Consider the following 22,814-nt stretch of genomic DNA (forward strand, 5'->3'; position numbering starts at 1 on the left):
TCACAGCACGCTCCTCCCGAGAGCTGGTGACATGCTAACACAGCCCTGACACAACACTTCCATGAACAAGACCTAGCTGCCTGAGATCTGTTTAAATAAGGCCCCATAATAATTGTTACAATGTCTGTCACAACTATTAAATAAAGATTTAAGAAATATAAATACTAGGTAGATTTTTTTCCAAGTCTGACCAATTCTCAAATTTTAACTAATAGAAATTCTACAGATTCATCTAAATACTAGTCTCTACAAGTAATTTTAAAAAATTCAGTTTGGGGTTGAACGGCATCAGCTTCAGGAAGCAGCTCAGGGAAGGTGAGCGGTGCCTAGGGTGGGGGCAGGAGGCATGCTTCCCAAAGGCCTGGTCTCCCTCCTCCTAGCCTCTTCCTCACAAGAACCTTGCTGGTGGGGTATTGGCCTCTGATGGCTGTCATGTCTTTCAGAATAATCTGTACATCTCTGTGGGACACATAGGCTGTTTACAACTCTACTCTGTTCCTGTGATTTTGGCCCCACCCTTTGCCATGATTTCAGACCTTCTGGGATGCTTCCTCTGCACCCCTCACCCCCTCCAAACCACCCACCCCACTTCCCAGCATGCCAGGCTCCCCTGCATCCCTGGCCACGCCTCGTCTCCTACAGCCCCACTTCACCTTCCAGACGCTCAGCAGCATCAGCCCCCAGGGCTGCCCTCCGGCCAGCACTCAACTCTGGGCTCACAGGCTTGGCCAGGCTCCCCCATAGTGAGCACACTGTCCTATCTTTCACTTGTCTCCTCACTTGACCGTGAGCCCTCAGCAGAGGTGGCTGGGGTCCTCCATCTGGGTGTGGCTGACACCCAGAAGGGTGCCTGGTCCGGGAAGGCCTCCGAGGGTCTTTGTGTAGGGAGAACTAGGGCAGTCTTCTGGCTTGCCTGTGTCTGGGAAGAAAGCAAGTACCTGTTCTGAATTGGCTGTGATGGGGCCAGTCACACTCAGAGCCGGGGCCTGTGCAGCAGAGTAGGGAGCGGCAGGAGGCGAGGAGCAGGAGCCGGCCCTCGTCCTCTGCTGCGGCTGGGGCTTGGGCGCGGGCGCGGCTGGATCCACTTCAGGGACGCTCTGGCACGGCAACAACAAAGTGTTCCATCTGGGCAGCCGCCTGTGCTGCTGGGCCTGGCGCTTACCCCGCCCAGGGCATGCCTCCCGCCAAGCCGCCTGTGAGAGGCGGGGCCCAGCTCTCCTGGTGCCCTGCGAGGCTCGGAAGCCTTCTGCCCTCTGCACCCAGTCTCTCCTCTGCAGAGGGGGCCAGGACAGCTCCACCGCCACTCACCTCCCAGACAACCAGAGCAGCTCAGAGGGGCAGCACTGCTGGCGCCATGAGGGTAGAGGGCATGGTTCCCACTGTTAGGGCCACCTCGGGATCTGAGTGGAGGGGGGCTGCTATTAAGTTTTTTTTTTTTTTTTGAGAGGGCATCTCTCATATTTATTGATCAAATGGTTGTTAACAACAATAAAATTCTGTATAGGGGACTTAATGCACAGTCATTAATCAACCCCAAGCCTATATCTCAACAGTCTCCAATCTTCTGAAGCATAACAAACAAGTTCTTACATGGTGAACAGTGCAAGGGCAGTCATATCACAGAAACTTTCAGTTTTTATCACGCATCATGAACTATAACTGCTATTAAGTTTTGCTTATCAAGGATTGTTACTTGGTACCAGAATATTACACTTCGGCCTTTACAAGTAGACTAACATAAATAGTAATTATGCCTTTTGCCGAATGTTCTTTGTAATTATAGGAACAACACTGTTCTGTGTTGTTATTAACAGAATAAAACAGGTTATGTTTATTCCATAAAGCAGAGCAAGCAGTTGGAAGGGATTAATAAGAGTAATACTCTGGAAGGTATAATAATTCCTTGTGCTTCACTTTAGGGCATCTCAGACAACTTCTGGAATGTTAGCTATGTTCACACAAGAGACCTGCACAAGGATGCTGGGCTTCTTGCCCCCGTTTGAGGCTGGCAGATGGGGGCCAGAAAGGCAGAGTGAGCTGGGACAAAGGGCCCCTCCCAGAACTGGAACTTCCTGGTTCTCCGGCGGCACCAGGGGCTTATTCCCAGACAGTAGAGGTACTAGCTTCCCTGTGAGAGGATGAATGGGTTGCCTGTGTGCTTTTAATTCTGAAGCACAGAGCCACCCCACGTTGTGAGAGCTTTGACAGGAGGTCCTTAAATGGGGCTCTGAATCCCAAGGCTGACAGAGTTCAAGGGTGTCTGGATTGATGCCATATGCTCACAGCTCAAAGTAAAATTTAGATCCATTTGACTTGTACAGTTAAAAAAGCTGAAAGCTGCTCTTTGCTCCACAATCAGTGACATCATCAGCCCTCTGAATCGCCAACACTGAGGTGATCTGGTACTATCAAGGGGAGATGCCGGCATCCTCACACCAGATTCCTGGGGCCTCTGAAAAGCAGGTGCTAACAGCCCTCACAGGGTAGCTCTGCCCAAGCAGCCATTTCCGTGAAGATGTTGAACCGACCCTCTATCCTATCCTCCCTCAGTCAGTACGAAAGCTGGGGGAGACACTGCTGCTGCTTCATCACCAGTCAACCAGCTGTCTCCCTCCTGCATTCCCCTTATTATTAAAAAGAAATGCCCTCAAGCTTTAAGAAAGTGTGATGACAAGCTGAATAATTCAAATGTAGCAGCCAGAAGGGTGGTGGCAGTGGCTTGCCTGTTCTGCAATAGGTCTTTTCTAGGAAATGCCAGTTGGAAGCTTACCCGCTGTGGTGTGTGTATGGGAGACAGGGCATCCAAGTCTGCCATGGGAAACTCGACCCCCTTCCTCTTTAGCTCCTCGTATATGTGCACAACGCCAGTGAGGTCAGGACTGCTCCGAAAGGCATCAGCCCACGCCTGGGAGTGCAAAAGAAGGCCTGTTAGGAAGTGTGCTCACCGGGTCTGTTGCAGGGCAGCCCTGGTCCTCTCTCCGACCCTCTGGACTGAGAACTGCCCTGGCCACACCTATTCTGATCCTTTCCCCTTGCCAGTGCGGCCACAATGTGGCTGGGGAAGTCTTGGTTTTCAATGGTGCTGCTGAGCATGAATAAAAACACAGAACCTAATTCAGCATATGTAGTATTTCTTTGGAAAGGAGAAACAGACATGACGCCTCAGCACTGTGGTGCGTCCTAAAACGACACATTTCCCTGATCGCAAGGAAATCCATTCCTGGTGAGATTCAGCTGAAGGGTGTGAGGAGGCTGCCTGCTTGCTGTGCCTGCAGGACACCATTGGGACCGGAGTGCGCTCTGCATGCACGCTCAGCTCTGTGCTCTGCTCTGCGGAGCTCTCCCAGGGGAAGGCAGGAACCTTAGGCAAATTGAGCAGAAAGGAAAGGAGAAATTGATGTGTGACAGAAAATTAAGGCTAACTCTAGGTTTCCTCAGTAGATCAGAGAGTGCTAAAGCTGAGAATGCCTAGCCCAGCCCATGATCTGACAGGCAAGATGACAGGCCCAGAGGCAGGAGAGCCTGTGCTGCCCACGATGTCCACATACATGTGCCCACATCAAAAGCCCACTGCAAGGCATGCCCACTAGATTCCCTTACATGAAAACACAGCACAGAGAGGAAAGAACACATATTTGAATAGATTGCCACTTGTCATTGATTCATGAAACACTTTTAAAAAATTCTGTTCTTTAGATGTTACAGAATACATTTTAAAAAGATGTATATCCAAAGGGCTCCCCCCAAATGGAGCCCAGCTCTTCAGAGCCATGCTGTCACCATATACATACTCAGAACAGGAGGCCCAGTGTCTCCAACCCATGGTTCCATTGCCAATTCTGCTGCTGTCACAAGCATTTAGCTGCCTCTCTGGCTCTAGCAATTCGTTCCAACCAATCCTGAAGCAGCCACAGAAACTCTATCTCTAACCAACAGACCCATTTGAAGTTAAAAGGTCAGTTCCCAAAAAGCTTCGTTCATTACGACTGAGCATCTCACTTACTACAAACATTCCTACCAGCCTGGCTTCCTTACCCACTTACTCATTTTGCACACTCTGGTATTTAATGCCGCATAAGGACAGCCCCTCTTGGCCAACACTTCCTCCTGGCCTCTGGGAGGGCTGAGGACACCCGAGGAGGCCTGTCTGGACATGCCAGTGGGGAGCGCCCCTGAGCCCCACTCTCCACCAGCTGCTTTGGCTGGTGCCACCTGATTCAAAATCCAGTTGAGTCCTGTGACTCCAGCTTCAAAACACACCAGCATTTTAGCTTAGGGTCTAAACTTTAGAGCCTTAGACCCGCTCCACAGCTGCTGTGGGAGTTTAGGAGAAGAAGGTTTGGCAGTTCTTCCCATGGCTTCCTGCCTGTTCCTATGGGGTAAGAACAGCTCCAAGGGACCCCTTTTAATTTATCTTGTTCTCCATCCCAGCCAAATCTGAGATAAGAAGAATGAAGATTAAAGAACCATCACTAAAAAAAAAAGAAGAAGAACCATCACTGTTTTCTCTTGGCAGTGGGTATTTCTTGGGGTATCTGCCCAAACAGTGAGTCCCTAGGTTCCCCCATCTATGGCAGTGGGAGGGAAACACACATTCCAAGCTGGCCTGTCACATTCTTCTTCTCCCAGGAGCTTTTCCTTGGCCAGGGAGAGCTGGGCTGCTTGATTTGGGCAGGTGAAACTGTCTTCTACAGACATGGGCCCTGGGAGGCAGCCCTGGGCCAGCCTGGGACCAAGGGGCAGAGATATCCTGTGTACCCAGACAGGGGCAGCTGATGTGCGGCAGCAGGAAGACACACGAGGGGGTTTGGAGGGCTTTCCCCATCCCTCCTGTCCCTTCCCCAGGCCCAGTCACACCCAGGGTTCTGGGAAGCCCTGCCTTGTCTAATAAACTCTCCTCTTTGCCTAGACAAGCAGGAGTTGGCATCTGTTATTGCGACCAAGTGGTCCCGGCTAATCCATTCTCTTCCCACCTACTGCTATTTTAACCCATGTGGGACCCCTGTGCAGCTTTGTGGAGGCGGCTGCTAACAGAGCATATGTTCATGGTAGCATTCTCTACTGAACAAGAGTCTGATGCCGACCGGGGAATGGGGTGGGGGCACCTTTAAAGGAATGTGGAAATGCAGAAGGGAGAACTCCAGAGATGCTGTGTGCCTCTAGCATCTTTCTGGGACGATGCTCCTGTCTTCCTCCCTACTGGGTCCTACCTCTGAAGGCACACAGTAACCCTTGAACAGAGAAGGCAGTCAGTCAGCATTTGTCAAGTGAGACTGAGTCCAGTTCTCATGGTTACCAAGCTTCCTCCTTGTCCTACTTCACAGAACAGATGAAGACAGCCACTTAGGCTGTCAACAGAGTGAGATGACAGTGATACAGTGGAGCCCCTCTGGACAGCTGGCCCAGGTGGGATTTGAGAATCTGCTCTAGGGGAGAGGTGGCAAACCAGTCTGGTTACTCTGGATCTCTAACCTAAAGCCAGGGAGGTATGGAGGGGCTGCTGGCAGGCTGCCCGATCAGAAAGCAAAGTGACATGGCAGTGCTGGCCCCTCTGAGGGCTCCCTGTCACAGGGGCTGGCTGGCTAAAGATGGAGTGGCCATCTCACTGCTCTTTATGTAATTCTCCCTTTTTCTCCTGTGCCTCCAGTGTTACAGGTTGAAAGACCCAGAGGAAGTCTAATGAGAGGGAAAAAAGACAGAGAAATCCAAGCTTCAATCTCCTTTGTTCCTTTGGATTGTTTACCAAACCCCAGACTAAAACCTTATATAAACATGAACTACATCCTATTGGTTTCTGCATCCTGCAAGTTTTGACAAAGTTTTAAGTCACCAAGTTCAGGTCAATGAACAACTCATGATTTGACTATGAGTTCTGTTCTGTGGCAGCTGTCATGCTCTGCTTATGCCCCCAGACCAGACCTCCTGTTCCCAGGGACAGGGTCCCCAGAGCGCAGCCTATCTACACAGAATCTGGCCAAAGGCTGGGCACCAGGTCTCAGACACCTTCCAAGAACACACCACTTTCAGCTCCTCCTGCCCCCACCCCCACCCCAACCCCAACCCCACGAGCTCACTTTCTTCAGTGGAAACAGAGTATTTTTAGACTCTTGCTGGGGCCCAGGGGTCAGGGCAGGAGAGGCATCACGCGATGACGTTACTCTAGTAGGATGGCGACATTACTGTTCCTGAAAATAACTTCAAATTAAAGGCTAAGGGTTGGCAGGGACTAGGGGTAGCCTTCTGCTCTCAACAAACAGGACTTTGCCTCATGAGACTGGAAGGCAGGTAGGCCTGAGGCCAGGCAAGGGACCATGTGAAGAACACAGGGGGAAAGCTTAAAGGGGCGGGAGGCTCAAAGGCTGGGGGTGAGAGAGTCGGCAGGCTGCTCACCAGGTTGCTCTGCCCTCATGGATTTCCTCCCATGCTCCCAGGGAGACGGCCCCCTTCCCAAAGGGCAAACACCTGCTCCTGGGTAAGCTTACCTTACCAGTCAGGCAAACGTGTCCAGAACCATACCCCACTGAGCTCACACGCTGGGCTGGGAGAAACAGAACATGGGGCAGTGTTCCATGAACACCCTGAAGGGCAGGGCCTCTGGGGAATATGAGCCTGAGGGGGCATCTTTTGCGGGAAGGCTTGGGGGAGATGGGGTAGCTATAGATGGCTAGAGGACAGCCAGAGGACACAGATGCCTTGCTGAGAGGAGGGGTGGAGCGCAGAGGATAGAGTTCAGAGGGGAGGAAGGGACTGGCACCCTGGATTCTCTTCAGACAATCAGCCCAGAGGGCTGCTGATGACAAACATGAGCCACTGGAAATGACACTCTGTGCCAATCCTAGGCTGACGAAGCCTGTGATCAGCATCCTAGGAAGGGGATCAGAAGGGATGGTGGGCTGGGGCCAGGGCAACATCTGAGGACAAGCACCCATTTCGCTACAGGCACAGAGAGGCACTGGCTCTCCCACGTGGCTGCAGCCCTGCTTCCATCCTCAGGGAGCAACCACAGGGACGATGGGCTCAGGTCAGTGGCTGGGGGTCAGAGCCACAGGCTCCACCTCTGTCAGGAGCTGCAGCCATGCTCCCGGGCCAGAGGGTGGGAGGTGGCACTCATCTGCACAGCCTCTGGCCTTAAAAGCTTTTTAAGCGCCAGCACATTCAGAGTTCAGGCTGCCCCTTGAATATCCCAAAGCTGGGTCAAGTGCTCCCTGGCCAGGCCCTGGCCCTCCATCATCTGCATGCCTCTGTCTTCCCGTTACAGGGCCGGCTCCCCTAGGGCAGGGCTGGGCTGACCAAGGCCCCACCTCCCGGTAGCTGGGCTCTGAAGAGCGCCAAGAAATGTCCAGATAATGAGGACGGCGAGAAAGAATCACTTACAGCTCCGGCTTCCAAATGTTTAGTGGGACCTCTCTTCAGTCTGCTCTACTGAGTCTCCTAATCACAGGCTGCCAAGAAAGCCTGATCTTGTCTCACAGTGGAGCAGCTCCTGCTCTCCAGGGGGAATTAGACTCCTTAGGGGCACTTGTGCACTTTTTAAAAGTATATTCAACATGTGAATAAAATCATCCTCCTTCTCAAAGGGGTTAAAAAAAGACTGACAGAATGCAGAACCTCTACATACTCATCAGTGGACTGTAATGAAGACACCTCGAGTTGGTGAGCAGGTGAAGTGATTAAAACTCTCACCCGCTGGTGGGAGAGAACACGGGAGACCCGCTGGTACAACTACTCACCCTCCATATGGCAATTTCACTCCTCAGCATTAGGTTGAACCATATGAAATTGCTAATATTTGACCATTTTGACCAAAGATGGTAGTTTCACATATTCAACTTAATACATACCCAATAAAAATGAATACATATGCTCACCAAAAGACATGTGTTAGCTGCTCAGAGCAGCAATTTTCATAATGGCCCCAAACTGGAAAGTGCCCACCAACTGTAGGAGGGAGAAACTGGCACGTGCACCCAGTGGGACTTGGCGCAGCTCTGTGGGCCATGGGGATGGAAGCCCTATGGTCACACCTACCCAGTGACGATGTGAGGCCTGCACATACAGACACAATGGAGCGCCGCTGCAGAGCCCACACAGATACGTTCAAGGACAGGAAAAACCCATCACCTGTGAGGATGGTGGGTGGCCATTCCAGGGGTGTGGGGGCTTTTTGGGTGCAGGTCATCTTCTGTTTCACAACATAGGGGCATAGGGGTTAGTTACATGGGTAGGTTCCATTTACAACAATTTATCCAGTTGTACAGTTTTTAATGTGAAATTTCCTGGTATGCATATTATATAATTCAATGAAAAGGAAAAGAAAAGAAAAGGCTAAGGATCCTGTTTATTCTTTTTTTGCCTGCCTCATGACAGAAGCTAAGGCATCTGCCAGCTCTGAATGCTGCCTGCTTTTCTTCACTGGTCTGCCATGACCAAAGATCTCCAGTGAGGTCATCCAGCCTACCTGGAAGCACCCTGGCATTTTCCCAGGGAGATTGATTGTCCAGCAGGTCCTGCCAGATAGGAGTCTGGGAGGCCCTCAAGACCCCAGCGGGTGGCTGCGCATGCTGCCTGGCCAGCAGGGGGAATTCTAGGAACATGGCGCGGCCTCCTGTGGCCCCATCCTACCCACTCAGGGCTGGGAGGAGGTGGTGACCCTGAAGTTCGGAGGTCAGAGCAGGGTGTACTGGGCTGGCATCCCTGGGGAGAGCCACGGCTCACAGCCAACTGCAGAGGGCTCCCTTTACCCTCAACCGAGATCCCCACACAGTCAACAGTGGCAGCACAGATCAATGACCCTTGTCATGGCTATACTAGCCAGCGGAGGCCGACCAGCCACCCGGCCTGGCCATAGGAAGGGCCCCCTCCTCGGGGCTGGCTCCAGAGACCTTGCCTTGGCCACCGTGGGCTTGCACGAAGGGTTCAAACTGGGATGCCCTATCTTTTGTGAGAAAAAGCCACTGCTTATTTTCCTGACATCAAATACTGAAGGTGTTGAGGCAGGGGAGTGTACTGGGAAAGCCCCAGAATGACAGGGCTGTCCAGGGGAGAGGTAGGGGTTGGGGTGGAGGGGATAAGGTGGTTTGTGCCTCTTTGTGTGAGGGTGTTTGTATGAGAGAGAGAGAGAAAGAGAAAGGAAGGGAGGAATGCAGGTAGGCAGAATGGGATAGGGACAGTGTAAGGAAGCAGGAGACTCTGATGTCACCCTCCTGGAGCTTCAGTGAACTCCACTCATCCATTCATCAGGAAAAACAACTTGCTGAGCACCTACCCTACACTGAAGTGCTCTGGAGCCTGTGGATACAGTGTCCTGGCCCAGAGGAGCAGCTGACAGGAGCATAAGCACAGAAGTCCTTGAAGACCATAGAAGAGGATGACATGAGAAGGCGGGAGCAGGGGTGTGCTGTGAGCCAGGTGTAGGAGGCCTCGGAGGGCTGTCTGAATGAGGGAGGAGCCAACAGCCCGACGGCAGGGAAGACTTGCAGGCAGAGGGCACAGCGCAAAGAACAGACAGAGCCATCAGACTGCTTGGCTTGCGCCCCTCTCTCCTCTTCAACCGCAGGTGCCATACCACCTGGAAAGGCCCTGTGCCTATCCCCTGCCCCTGGGTTGGTCTGCCCTCACCTTCTGGCTCTGTGGGTGCTTAGCATTCCTCTACCACAGCACTAATCACCCATGCTGGATGTACTTGAGCATCAGGGTGCTCCGTCTAAAACCCAGGTCTGTGTACACCCAGCTCAGATTTCAGTGGCTCCCCACTGCCTACGGGACAAGGCACAAACTCCTTAGCATATATGGCTCACAAGCCCCTGCCCACAGACATTCTCCATCATGCTCTATCTCCATGTCCTGGTTTTAAAACATTCTCTTCTTTTTAAGAGGTGCAGCTTAATTTCCCTACTCTTGAGACTGGACCTGGTGACTCTCTTCTAACAGAGTGTGACAGAAAAGATGGCATGTGACTACCAAGACTCAGTCCTGAAAGGCACTGCAGCATCTTCCTCCTTCTTTCTAGATCCTTCCTCCTCCTTCTCCTAGATCACTTGCTCTAGGGTAAACCAGCTGCTGTGTTATGAGGACACACAAAAGGTCCACAGGGTAAGAGACTCAGACACCCTACCAACAGTCAGCAGAGAACTGAGGCCTCCCACCGACAGTCTGAGGGCAAGGCTCCTCAGCTCCGGTCAGCCTTCAGGTGAGGCTGTGGCTGACACCGCAACTGCGACCTCATGAGAGCTCCAGGGCCAGAATCACACATCTAAGCTGCTCCTGAATTCCTGATCCACAGAAACTATGAGGCCATAAACTTTTGTTGTTTTAAACTGCTAAGTTTTGGGGTAATTTGTTATAAAGCAATTAATAATGAATAGATTCAAATGTGCCAACTGCTTGCTTTGATGCTTCTGGGAATTTGCACATGCTATGCTCTTTGCCTGTGATGCTTCTTGCACACTGACCTTTCCACCAGCTCCTCATCACCTTCAGGGTCCAACAGCAGCGTCACCTCCTGAGGAGTCACTCCTTAACACCATCTCCCCCATCCTGCCCCACCTGCTCCAGAGTTGGCCCTGGCCCTCTGACCCGCCAGCCCTGCACATGGCTGTAATGTGGCCCTTCCTACTCCACATCATCCCTGGTGCCCAGAGGCCTGCCAAGGCCCCCCATCTGCCCCTGTGGGAAGCAGAGGGCCAGGCACCCAGAAAACTTCAGTGAAGGCTGTCAACTGGCTGGAGAGCTACCCCTTAGGGTTTTATTCTAGGGGGATGAATATAAAATAATAAGTATTTTGCAACAAATATTTCAATGCAGAAGCCTTGATTTTTTCCTCCAAATAATGTGAAAGCACGGGGACTCACTGATCAGAGGCCCCATCTCATCCCAACAACCTGGACCAGGGGAGACAACCTACCTGGATCAGAGCGAGTACCTTGTCCTGCACAATGGTGGGAGGGTTGTTCTTGGGAGAGATGATTTTCACCAGAACACTGTCTATGAAATCGCGGTTGGCCACAAGGATGTGGAAGCGGTGGCCGCAGTTCTTCACACATGTTTCTAGCACCTAATGAGAAGAAGAGAGTGTTCACCAGCATGGCCACTGGGTTTCCACCCCATCTCGCCTCCCAAGTCCAGTTGAGGCATCCCCACACTGAGGCAATGTCCTTCGGGGATGACAGCAGCCCCTTGTGGACTGAAGTCTCCTGTCCCTGCACAATCACCATGCAATTAGGTGGTAACTGAGGCAGCAGTTCTGTATGAGAAGGATGCTGGTGTTGAAATGGGATCAAGATGACTGAGCAGTCCCTGAAAATTAGCATTTTAACTCCTCCCTCTGGGCTTCTGGATATAAGGTATTAGCCAATGGAATGCAGGCTCTGTCACAAGGGAAGACTGCTGCAATGGCCTGAATTGCCCAGTGAGTTATTGGCCCTTATATATGAGGAAGCAAACAAACACACATGCAACCCCCACACACAACCCTGCTTCTGCAACTAAAACTGGCAATGACAGAGGATTTTCCACCCTTAGTAAATGGTTTGTGGGCCTCAGCAGCCAGTCGGCTTTAAGGTCCATATTCACTGCAAACCCTAGCCCCACTGCCAGCTCCAACCTTGTCTGGAAAAATGAGTTACACGGGTGTTAGAAAAGCAGAGTGCATGTAGGTTCTGGCCAGATGGCCAGTGTGGGTTGAACCTCAGCTCACCACTTTCTCCTTGAATGGCCCAGGACAAGTGAGGCTGAGCCTCAGCTTTCTCATCTGTGAAGTGCCCCCACCCAGGTCTGCAGTAAAGATGAGAGAGGCATGTCTGAAGCACCCAGCACAGTGCCCTGCATTGGAGAGGGACCAGAAAATGGGGACTGTGAGGATATGACTGCCTCTCGGAAGGCTGCTGTGTACCCCCCAGTAAAGTGACAGCCTCTTAGTCCCCACAGGACAGGGGAAAGGCCCTGGGAATTGCAAGATACCAACTGGAGGCTCTCTCCAGCCTTGAACAAACACAGCCTTGTGAATGTCTCAGCTCTCTGTAGCCAACGCATATGATTACCTGGCCCTTTGCCTGCCAGCTCCCCCCGGGCCACAGCTGACTAGTGGAGAATGCCTCCTTGGGAGGATTTCCCCAGCAATGGGGGACATTTCTGACTGCCTCACTTATCTTCATTTGCTCAAACTAACCTGACCACTGTTACTTTACATGGCCATGCAACAGGGCTGGGTTCATACAGCGAAGTACCACCTTGATAAAGCATGGCTGTAAAGAAAAGTCCACAGCCTTGCCATTAACTGGATGCAGACTGCATGCCAGGCACTGTGTGGATCTGTTCACATTATATCTAATTTCATTTAATTCTCACAACTAATTAATTATCTTTTAGTAGATGTTAGTATGCTCCCCATCGTCCTTCTTTTTTTTTTTAGAGTTAAGAGGCTTAGAAGGGTGAAGAAACTGGTCTGGTATAAACTGCTCAGTGCCAGGAGCAGGATGGGACTCCCATCAGCCTCCACTGGAGTCTTCATCCCCTCACCAGCTGAGGCCACAGGGCTGCTCTCCTTCACAACGCTCCTCCAAGGTCAGCAGAGAGTCCCTCAGACAGCAGGAAACATGTGCTAGATTTCTTGTTCCCTCATTTGGTCCTTGAAGTAGCCCTGTAAGGTGGGTATTGTCCCATTTTAGAGATGAGGAAGCTGAGGCTGGCAGATGCCAATAACTTCACTAAGGGCCAGACCTGGGCCCCCTGAGGTGCATCGATGCAGCTGGCTGTACCTGCTCTTCACTGCTGCCTGTGCCCTGGGAGACCCCGGGTTCCCCTCGGCTTGCCAAGGAAGACCCCAAAGCTCAGTGTCTCCAGGCCGCTGAGGCTTCCCTCTGTCAAAGGGGTGATCTTTTTCTAGCCTCTAGTTGTGCTTGATTCCAGGCGACAACGAGGTAACCAGCATTTACTCTCACAGTGGCCCATGGGGCTGCTGAGATGAACAAAAAGGCTCTTCTGGCCCTCAGGGAAGTAGTCACCCTTCTTTCTAGGATCCTCTAAAACCCTCCTCCAAACTCTACCTATGCAGACAGTGGGCTTCCGGGGATGAAGTAGGTGGCAGGAAGAACGGTTTATCTGGGGAGAGCAGGTGAGAAAGGGAAGGGCAGGAGGCTGGAGGAAAAAGCAGGTGTGGTGAGGACGAACATGGGAACAGGACGAGCAGGAAGGCAGAGGTGGTGGGGCAGCTGTGGCCTCCCTGCTCTGGGCAGCACTTCTCACCTTCAGGAAGCAAACCCTTACCTTTTCCTGGGCAGCAGACTTTACAGTCAGTGTGCCCAGCCCAACCTCTGGGGATTCAGATGTACAGGCTTGGAAATGCCCTGGACAGAGGTGCCATGTGCTGCAGAGCAGCCCTGAAGCCTCGTAGAGCAGGAGGTGCACAAGTTCCCAGGCTGGCAAGGCTGCTCAGCCCCAGGAAGTCCAGTGGCCTACTTCATGGCACTCTACCAAAAAGGCCCTTGGCAAAACTGTCCCTCTGGGTCATCAGACATGAAAAACACAGCAGCGATTTTTCAGAATGCCGCCAAAGCCCACAGAATAAGTAAGCAAAAGGTGCCCCTCACTAATCAGAAACAGACATTTCAAGTCCACACACAGGCCCAAGCAGAGAGCCCCTCAGGACCTGTGACTAACTCCTATTTTGGGTAAATTTTTTTTTTGGTATCATTAATCTACAATTACATGAAGAACATTATGTTTACTAGGCTCCCCCCTTCACCAAGTCCCCCCAACATATCCCTTCACAGTCACTGTCCATCAGTGTAGTAAGATGCTGTAAAATCACTACTTGTCTTCTCTGTGTTGCACAGCCCTCCCCGTGCCCACTGCCAGCATAGGTAGAGTTAGGAGGAGGGTTTTAGAAGATCCTAGAAAGAAGGGTGACTAACTTCCTTGACCCGGCAGGATCCAAGCACTCCCCCATCCCCAGCTCACTGGAGGGAGGAAGGGAATCAGAATGGGGAGGGAGTGGAAGCACAGGACTGTTAAATAACTAGCCCTGGTGGTCTGCCCCAGCAGCACAGACACACACTGCATGGTGCACTGGATATTGGAGGAGTGGAAAAGTAAGGTCAGAGATTGAGACTGTGAACAAGTTCCCACAGCTGGCTGCCCAGGGACAAAAGAAAAGCAGGCATTTAAAAAGTCTTAAAGGGACAAGGGTTTAAGAGGTGGACAAAATCGTCCTGGTGCACTCAGCCCAACAGGCTGGGAACTTTAAGGAACTTCAGGAGCCCTAACCCACTGGGTGGCAACGCAGCTCTGAAGCCCCTTGCGGTGATAAGCAGCCTGCTGTTCCTTCCACATCGCCAGCACTATAAGCAAACAGCTGACCCGCCACTGCTGCGGAACAGCCGGGGAGCAGCCCCGCCTACAGCAACCACACAGCTTAGCACAGAGGCTTCTCCCTGAATGCGGCTAACCGGCCCATACCCAGAGGCTGCTCCCTGCACATGGTTGACCAGCACAGACAGCAGAGACTGGCGCAGTCCAGGAGACACAAAGGGGCTTTGTTCTTGCGGCAGAACACGCGCCACTCACCTGTGACACCTGCCAGTGCCCTAGGCCATCCCAGGGGCCACCCCGCCCATGATAGCTCAGGGGATTAACCCAGAGGCTGCTCCCTGTGTGTAGTTAACTGGCACAGACAGAGGAGACAGGCAAGGTGACCAGCAAGCAGAAAGTGACTTTGTTCTTCCAGCTGACACACGCGCTGCTTGCTGGTGACACTCCCATCACCATGAAAAGGCAGAAGAACCTTGTTTAGTCCAAAATCCCTCAAACACCAGAGAGAGCACTTGCTGAGACTGAAATCACCAATCTTCCTGAAAAAGAATTCAAAATAAAAGTCATAACCATGCTGGAGCTACACAGAAATATTCAAGAGCTAAGGGATGAATTCAGGAGGGAGATAACAGAAATGAAACAAACAATGGAAAGATTTAAGAGCAGACTGGAGGAGGTGAAAGAGACTGTTAATGGAATAGAAATCAGAGAACAGGAATACAGAGAAGCTGAGGCAGAGAGAGATAAAAGGATCCCTAGGAATTAAAGAATATTAAGAGAACTGTGTGACTAAACCAAACAGAACAATATCTGCATTATAGGGGTACCAGAAGAAGAAGAAGAGAGAAAAAGGGATAGAAAGTGTCTTTGAAGAAATAATTGCTGAAAACTTCCCCAGTCTAGGGAAGGAAAAAGTCTCTCAGACCATGGAAGTCCACAGATCTCCCAACACAAGGGACCCAAGGAGGACAACAACAAGACATATAATAATTGAAACGGCAAAGATCAAAGACAAGGACAGAGTATTAAAAGCAGCCAGAGAGACAAAAAAGATCACATACAAAGGAAAACCCATCAGGCTATCATCAGACTTCTCAACAGAAACCTTATAGGCCAGAAGGGAGTGGCATGATATATTTAATGCAATGAAGCAGAAGGGCCTTGAACCAAGGATACTGTATCCAGCAAGATTATCATTTAAATTTGAAGGAGGGATTAAACAATTCCCAAATAAGGAAAAGTAGAGGGAATTTACCTCCCACAAACCATCTCTACAACATATTTTAGAGGGACTGCTCTAGGTGGAAGCACTCCTAATGCTAAATAGCTGTCACCAGAGAAAATAAAACCACAGGAAAGAAAGTAGACCAACCAAATACTAACTAAAGGCAAAATAAAAGCAGCTATCCACAAAATCAGTCAAGGGAAACATAAAGAATACAGATAAAACATCCAACATAAAAAAAAAAACATCCAACATATAAGCACCCACATATGTGACACAAATACTAACAGAATTAAAAGGGCAAATAGAATGCAATGTATTCATTCTAGGATACTTGAACACTCCACTCACTCTGAAGGACAGATCAACCAGACAGAAGATAAGTAAGGAGGCAGAGGCACTGAACAATATATTAGAACAGATGGACCTAACAGACATCTACAGAAGTCTACACCCAAAAGCAACATAATGCACATTCTTCTCAAGTGCACATGGAACATTTTCAAGAATAGATCATATACTAGGACACAAAAAGAGCCTCAGTAAATTAAAAACACTGAAATTGTACCAACCAGTTTCTCAGATCACAAAGGTATGAAACTAGAAATAAATTACACAAAGAAAATGAAAAATCCCACAAACACATGGAGGCTTTACAACACGCTCCTAAATAACCAGTGGATCAATGACCAAAGTAAAACAGAGATCAAGCAATACACAGGGACAAATGACAACAATAATTCAACACTGCAAAATATATGGGATGCAGCCAAAACTGTGCTAAGAGGAAAGTATATTGCAATACAGGCCTACCTCAAGAAAGAAGAACAATCCCATATAAGCAGTCTAAACTCACAATTAATGAAACTAGAAAATGAACAACAAATGAGGCCCAAAGTCAGTAGAACGAGGGACATAAGAAAGATTAGAGCAGAAATAAATAAAATCAAGAAGAATAAAACAATAGAAAGAATCAATGAAAGCAAGAGCTGGTTCTTTGAGAAAATAAACAAAATAGATAAACCCCTGGTCAGACTTATCAAGAAAAAAAGAGTCTACACACATAAACAGAATCAGAAATGAGAAAGGAAAAAATCACTACAGACACCACAGAAATACAAAGAATTCTTAGAGAATACTATGAAAAATTACATGCTAACAAACTGTATAACCTAGAAGAAATGGAAAATGTTCTAGAAAAATACAACCTTCCAAGGCTGACCAAGGAAGAAACAAAATCTGAACAGACCAATTACCAGCAATGAAATTGAACTGGTAAACAAAAACCTACCTAAGAACAAAATCCTTGGACCAGATGGCTTCACCACTGAATTTTATCAAACATTTAGTGAAGACCTAATACCCATTCTCCTTAAAGCTTTCCAAAAACAGAAGAGGAGGGAATACTTCCAAACTCATTCTATGAGGCTAGCATTACTCTAATACCAAAACCAGGCAAAGACACCACAAAAAAGAAAATTACAGACCAATATCCCTGATGAACATAGATGCAAAAATACTCAACAAAATATTAGCAAACCAAATTCAAAAATGCATCAAAAAGATCATTCATCATGATCAAGTGGGATTTATTCCAGGGATGCAAGGATGGTACAACATTCGATAATCCATCAACATCATCCACCACATCAACAAAAAGAAGGACAAACACCACATGATCATCTCCATAGATGCTGAAAAAGTATTTGACAAAAACCCATCCATGATAAAAACTCTTCACAAAATGGGTATAGAGGGCAAATTCTTCAACATAATAAAGGCCATATATGACAAACCCATGGCCAACATTATACTTAACAGTGAGAAGCTGAAAGCTTTTCCTTTAAGATTGGGAACAAGACAAGGATGCCCACTCTCCCCAATTCTATTCAACATAGAACTGGAGGTCCTAGCCATGGCAATCAGACAACACAAAGAAATAAAAAGCATCCAGATTGGCAAGGAAGAAGTTAAATTGTCCCTGTTTGCAGATTACATGATATTGTACATAAAAAACCCCAAACAATCCACTCCAAAACTACTAGATCTAATATGTGAATTCAGCAAAGTTGCAGGATACAAAATTAATACACAGAAATCTGTGGCACTCTTATACTCTAACAATGAACTAGCAGAAATCAGGAAAACAATTCCATTCACAATTACATCAAAAAGAATAAAATACCTAGGAATAAACCTAACCAAGGAAGTGAAAGACCTATACTCTGAAAACTATAAGACACTCATGAGAGAAATTAAAGAAAATACCAATAAATGGAAACACATCCCATGCTCATGGATAGGAAGAATTAATATTGTCAAAATGGCCATCCTGCCTAAAGCAATCTATAGATTCAATGCAATTCCTATCAAAATCCAAACAGCTTGGAATATACCCAAAGAATACAACTTCTCAGATTCGAAAAGACAAATGCACTCCTATGTTTATTGCAGCACTTTTTACAATAGCCAAGAAATGGAAGCAACCTAATTGTCCATCTGTAGATGAATGGATAATGAAGATGTGGAACATACATACAATGGAATATTATTCAGCCATAAGAAGAAAACAAATCCTACCATTTGCAACAACATGGATGGAGCTGGAGGACATTCTGCTCAGTGAAATAAGCCAGGTGGGGAAAGACAAATGTCAAATGATTTCCCTCATTTGTGGAGTATAACAATGAAGCAAAACTGAAGGAACAAAATGGCAGCAGACTCAGAGACTCCAAGAATGAACTAGTGGTTACCAAAGGGAGGGTGGGTGGGGAGGGAGGGAGAAGGGGATTGAGGGGTATTGTGTTTAGTACACATGGTGTGGGGGATCACAGGGAGAACAGTGATCATGGGGAGAAGAGTGTAGCACAGAAAAGGCACATAATGGATCTCTGAAAACTTGATGCACTGATGGACAGTGACTGCATTGGGGTATGGGTGGGGACTTGATAATATGGGTAAATGTAGTGGCCACATAGTTTTTTCATGTGAAACCCTCATAAGAGTGTATATCAATCATACCTTAATTAAAAATTTAAATAGAAAAAAAGAAAAAAAAACACCGAACAAACATATACAGAGTTGAAGAGGAAGAAAAAGGAGGGAGAGAAATAAAGAATCACCAGACTGTGTTTTTAATAGCATAATAAGTGAGCCAGGTTAGATAGTAAAAAAGCTGCCCTTGAACCTTTGGTAACCACGAATCCAAAGCCTGCAATGGCAATAAGTACATATCTATTGACAATCACCCTAAATGTAAATGGACTGAATGCACCAGTCAAAAGACACAGAGTCACTGAATTGATAAAAAAGCAAGACCCATCTATCTATATGCTGCCTACAAGAGACTCACTTCAAACCGAAAGACATACATAGACTAAAAGTCAAGGGATGGAAAAAGATATTTCATGCAAACAATAGGGAGAAAAATAGCTGCTACAGTACTTGTATCAGACAAAACAGACTTCAAAACAAAGAAAGTAATGAGATAAAGAAGGACATTACATAATGATAAAGGGGGCAGTCCAACAAGAGGATACAGCCATTATAAATATATATGCACCCAACACAGGGGCACTGACATATGTGAAACAAATACTAACAGAATTAAAGGAGGAAATAGAATGCAATGCATTCATTTTAGGAGACTTCAACACACCACTCACTCCAAAGGACGGATCAACCAGACAGAAAATAAGTAAGGACACAGAGGCACTGAAAACACACTAGAACAGATGGGCCTAACAGACATCTACAGAACTCTACATCCAAAAGCAGCAGGATACACATTCTTCTCAAGTGCACATGGAACATTTTCCAGAATAGATCACATACTAGGCCACAAAAAGAGCCTCAGTAAATTCAAAAAGACTGAAATTCTACCAACCAACTTCTCAGATCACAAAGGTATAAAACTAAATTGTACCAAGAAAGCAAAAAGACTCACAAACACATGGAGGCTTAACAACATGCTCCTAAATAATCAATGGATCAATAACCAAATTAAAACAGAGATCAAGCAATACATGGAGACACATAAAAACAACAGCACAACACACCAACTTCTGTGGGACGTAGCAAAGGCAGTTTTAAGAGGAAAATATATAGCAATCCAGGCCTATTTACAGAAGGAAGAACAATCCCAAATGAATAGTCTAAATTCACAATTATTGAAATTGGAAAAAGAAGAACAAATGAGGCTCAAAGTCAGCAGGAAGGACTTTCTGAAAATAAAGATCAGAGAAGGAATAAATAAAACTGAGAAGAATAAAACAATAAAAAATTAAAGAAACCAAGAGCTGGTTCTTTGAGAAAACAAACAAAATAAACCCCTAGCCAGACTTACTAAAAAAAAAGAGAGAATCTATACACATAAACAGAATCAGAAATGAGAAAGGAAAAATAATGATGGACACCACAGAAATACAAAGAATTATTAGAGAATACCATGAAAATCTAAATGCTAACAAACTGGATAACCTAGAAGAAATGGACAACTTCCTAGAAAAATACAACCTTCCAAGACTGACCCAGGAAGAAACAGAAAATCTAAACAGACCTATTACCAGCAATGAAATTGAATTGGTAATCAAAAAACTACCCAAGAACAAAACCCCTGGGCAAGATGATTTCACCGCGGAATTTTATCAGACATTTAGATAAGACATAATATCCATTCCCCTTAAAGTTTTATAAAATATAGAAGAGGAGGAAATACTTCCAAACTCACTCTATGAAGCCAGCATCACTCTAATACCCAAACAAGGCAAAGATACCACAAAAGAAGAAAACTACAGACCAATATCCCTGATGAACATAGATGCAAAAATACTCAACAAAATATTAGCAAACCGAATTCAAAAATACATCAAGAGGATCATACACCATGATCAAGTGGGATTGATCCCAGGCATGCAAGGATGGTACAATATTCAATAATCCATCAACATCATCCACCACATCAACAAAAAGAAGGACAGAAACCACATGATCATTTCCATAGATGCTAAAAAGCATTTGACAAAATTCAACATCCATTCATGATAAAAACTCTCAACAAAATGGGTATAGAAGGCAAGTACCTCAACATAATAAAGGCCATATATTACAAACCCACAGCCAACATCATACTTAACAGTGAGAAGCTGAAAACTTTTCCTCTAAGATTGGGAACAGGACAAGGATGCCCACCTACTTTTATTCAACATAGTTCTGGAGGTCCTAGCCACAGCAATCAGACAACACAAAGAAATAAAAGGCATCCAGATAGGTAAAGAAGAAGTCAAACTGTCACTATTTGCAGATCACATGATATTGTACATAAAAAAACCTAAAGACTCCACTCCAAAACTACTAGAACCAATATCTGAATTCAGCAAAGTTTCAGGATACAAAATTAATACACAGAAATCTGTTACTTTCCTATAACACTAACAATGAACTAGCAGAAAGAGAAATCAGGAAAACAATGCATCAAAAAGAATAAAATACCCAGGAATAAACCTAACCAAGGAAGTGAAAGACCTATACCCTGAAAACTACAAGACACTCTTAAGAGAAATTAAAGAGGACACTAATAAATGGAAATTCATCCCATGCTCTTGGGTGGGAAGAATTAATATTGTCAAAATGGCCATTCTGCCTAAAGCAGTCTAGAGATTCAATGCAACCCCTATCAAAATACTGACAGCATTTGTCAGTGAACTGGAAAAAATAGTTCTAAACTTCATATGGAACCAAAAAAGACCCTGAATAGCCAAAGCAATCCTGAGAAGGAAGAATAAAGCTGGGGGGATTACACTCCCTGACTTCTAGCTCTACTACAAAGCCACAGTAATCAAGACAATTTGGTACTGGCACAAGAAAAGATCCATAGTGCAGTGGAACAGAATAGAGAGTCCAGATGTTAACCCAAGCATATATGGTCTATTAATATATGATAAAGGATCCATGAATATACAATGGGGAAATGACAGTCTCTTCAACAATTGGTGTTGGCAAAACTGGACAGCTACATGTAAGAGAATGAAACTGCATTACTGTCTAACTCCATACAAAAAAGTAAACTCAAAATGGATCAAAGACCTGAATGTAAGTCATGAAACCATAGAACTCTTAGAAGAAAACATAGGCAAAACTCTCTTGAATATAAACATCAACAACTTCTTCATGAATATATTTCTATGGGCAAGGGAGACAAAAGCAAAAATGAACAAGTGGGACTATACCAAACTAAAAAGCTTCTGTACAGCAAAGAACACCATCAGTAGAACAAAAAGGCATCCTACAGTATGGGAGAATATATTTGTAATGACATACCTGGACATCCAAAATATATGCAGAGCTTATGCACCACAACAAACAAAAAGCAAATAATCCAATTAAAAAATGGTCAGAGGATCTGAACAGACACTTCTGAAGAAATTCAGATGGCCAACAGGCACATGAAAAGATGCTCCACATCGCTAATCATCAGAGAAATGCAAATTAAAACCACATTGAGATATCACCTCACACCAGTGAGGATGACCACCATCCAAAAGTCAAACAACAACATATGTTAGTGAGGATGTGGAGAAAGGGGAACCCCCTACAATGCTGGTGGGAATGAAAATTAGTTCAACCATTGTGGAAAGCAGTATGGAGGTTCCCCAAAAAGCTCAAAATAGAAATACCATTTGACCCAGGAATTCCACTCCTAGTACTTTACGAATGCAGGAGCCCAGTTTCAAAAAGACATTTGCACCCCTATGTTTATTGCAGCATTATTTACAATAACCAAGAAATGGAAGCAACCTAAGTGTCCATCAGTAGATGAATGGATAAAGATGATGTGATATATACACACAATGGAATATTATTCAGCCATAAGAAGAAAACAAATCCTATCATTTGCAACACCATGGATGGAGCTAGAGGGGATTATGCTCAGTGAAATAATCCAGGTGGAGAAAGACAAGTATCGAATTATTTCACTCATTTGTGGAGTATAAGAACAAAGCAAAAACTGAAGGAACAAAACAGCAGCAGACTCACAGAACCCAAGAATGGACAAACAGTTACCAAAGGGAAAGGGACAGGGGAGGGTGGGTGGGAAGGGAGGGAGAAGGGGAATAAGGGGTATTATGATTAGCACACATAATGTAGGGGGAGGGGCTTGGGGAATGCAGTATAGCACAGAGAAAACAAGTTGTGATTCTATAGCATCTTACTATGCTGATGGACAGTGACTATAATGGGCTATTTGGGGGTACTTGATAATGGGGGGAATCCAGTAACCACA

At 46.7% G+C, this 22,814-nt stretch overlaps 1 protein-coding gene across 4 annotated transcripts in view; it reads right to left on the minus strand.

Moving 5' to 3' along the window:
* The window catches only part of TOM1L2 (target of myb1 like 2 membrane trafficking protein), a 150,924-nt gene that overhangs the window by 33,819 nt on the left and 94,291 nt on the right, over positions 1 to 22,814 (minus strand). For all 4 annotated transcript variants that reach the window (XM_036894037.2, XM_036894034.2, XM_036894036.2 and 1 more), the window contains 3 exons: positions 10,904 to 11,053; positions 2,771 to 2,905; positions 939 to 1,097 (listed from right to left, as the gene is read on the minus strand). In XM_036894037.2, the coding sequence (XP_036749932.2) occupies positions 939 to 1,097; positions 2,771 to 2,905; positions 10,904 to 11,053 (444 nt within the window). The remainder of the gene's footprint in view (positions 1 to 938; positions 1,098 to 2,770; positions 2,906 to 10,903; positions 11,054 to 22,814) is intronic.

The sequence above is a fragment of the Manis pentadactyla genome, chromosome 4, assembly GCF_030020395.1.
Source record: "Manis pentadactyla isolate mManPen7 chromosome 4, mManPen7.hap1, whole genome shotgun sequence".
Lineage (NCBI taxonomy): Eukaryota > Metazoa > Chordata > Mammalia > Pholidota > Manidae > Manis > Manis pentadactyla.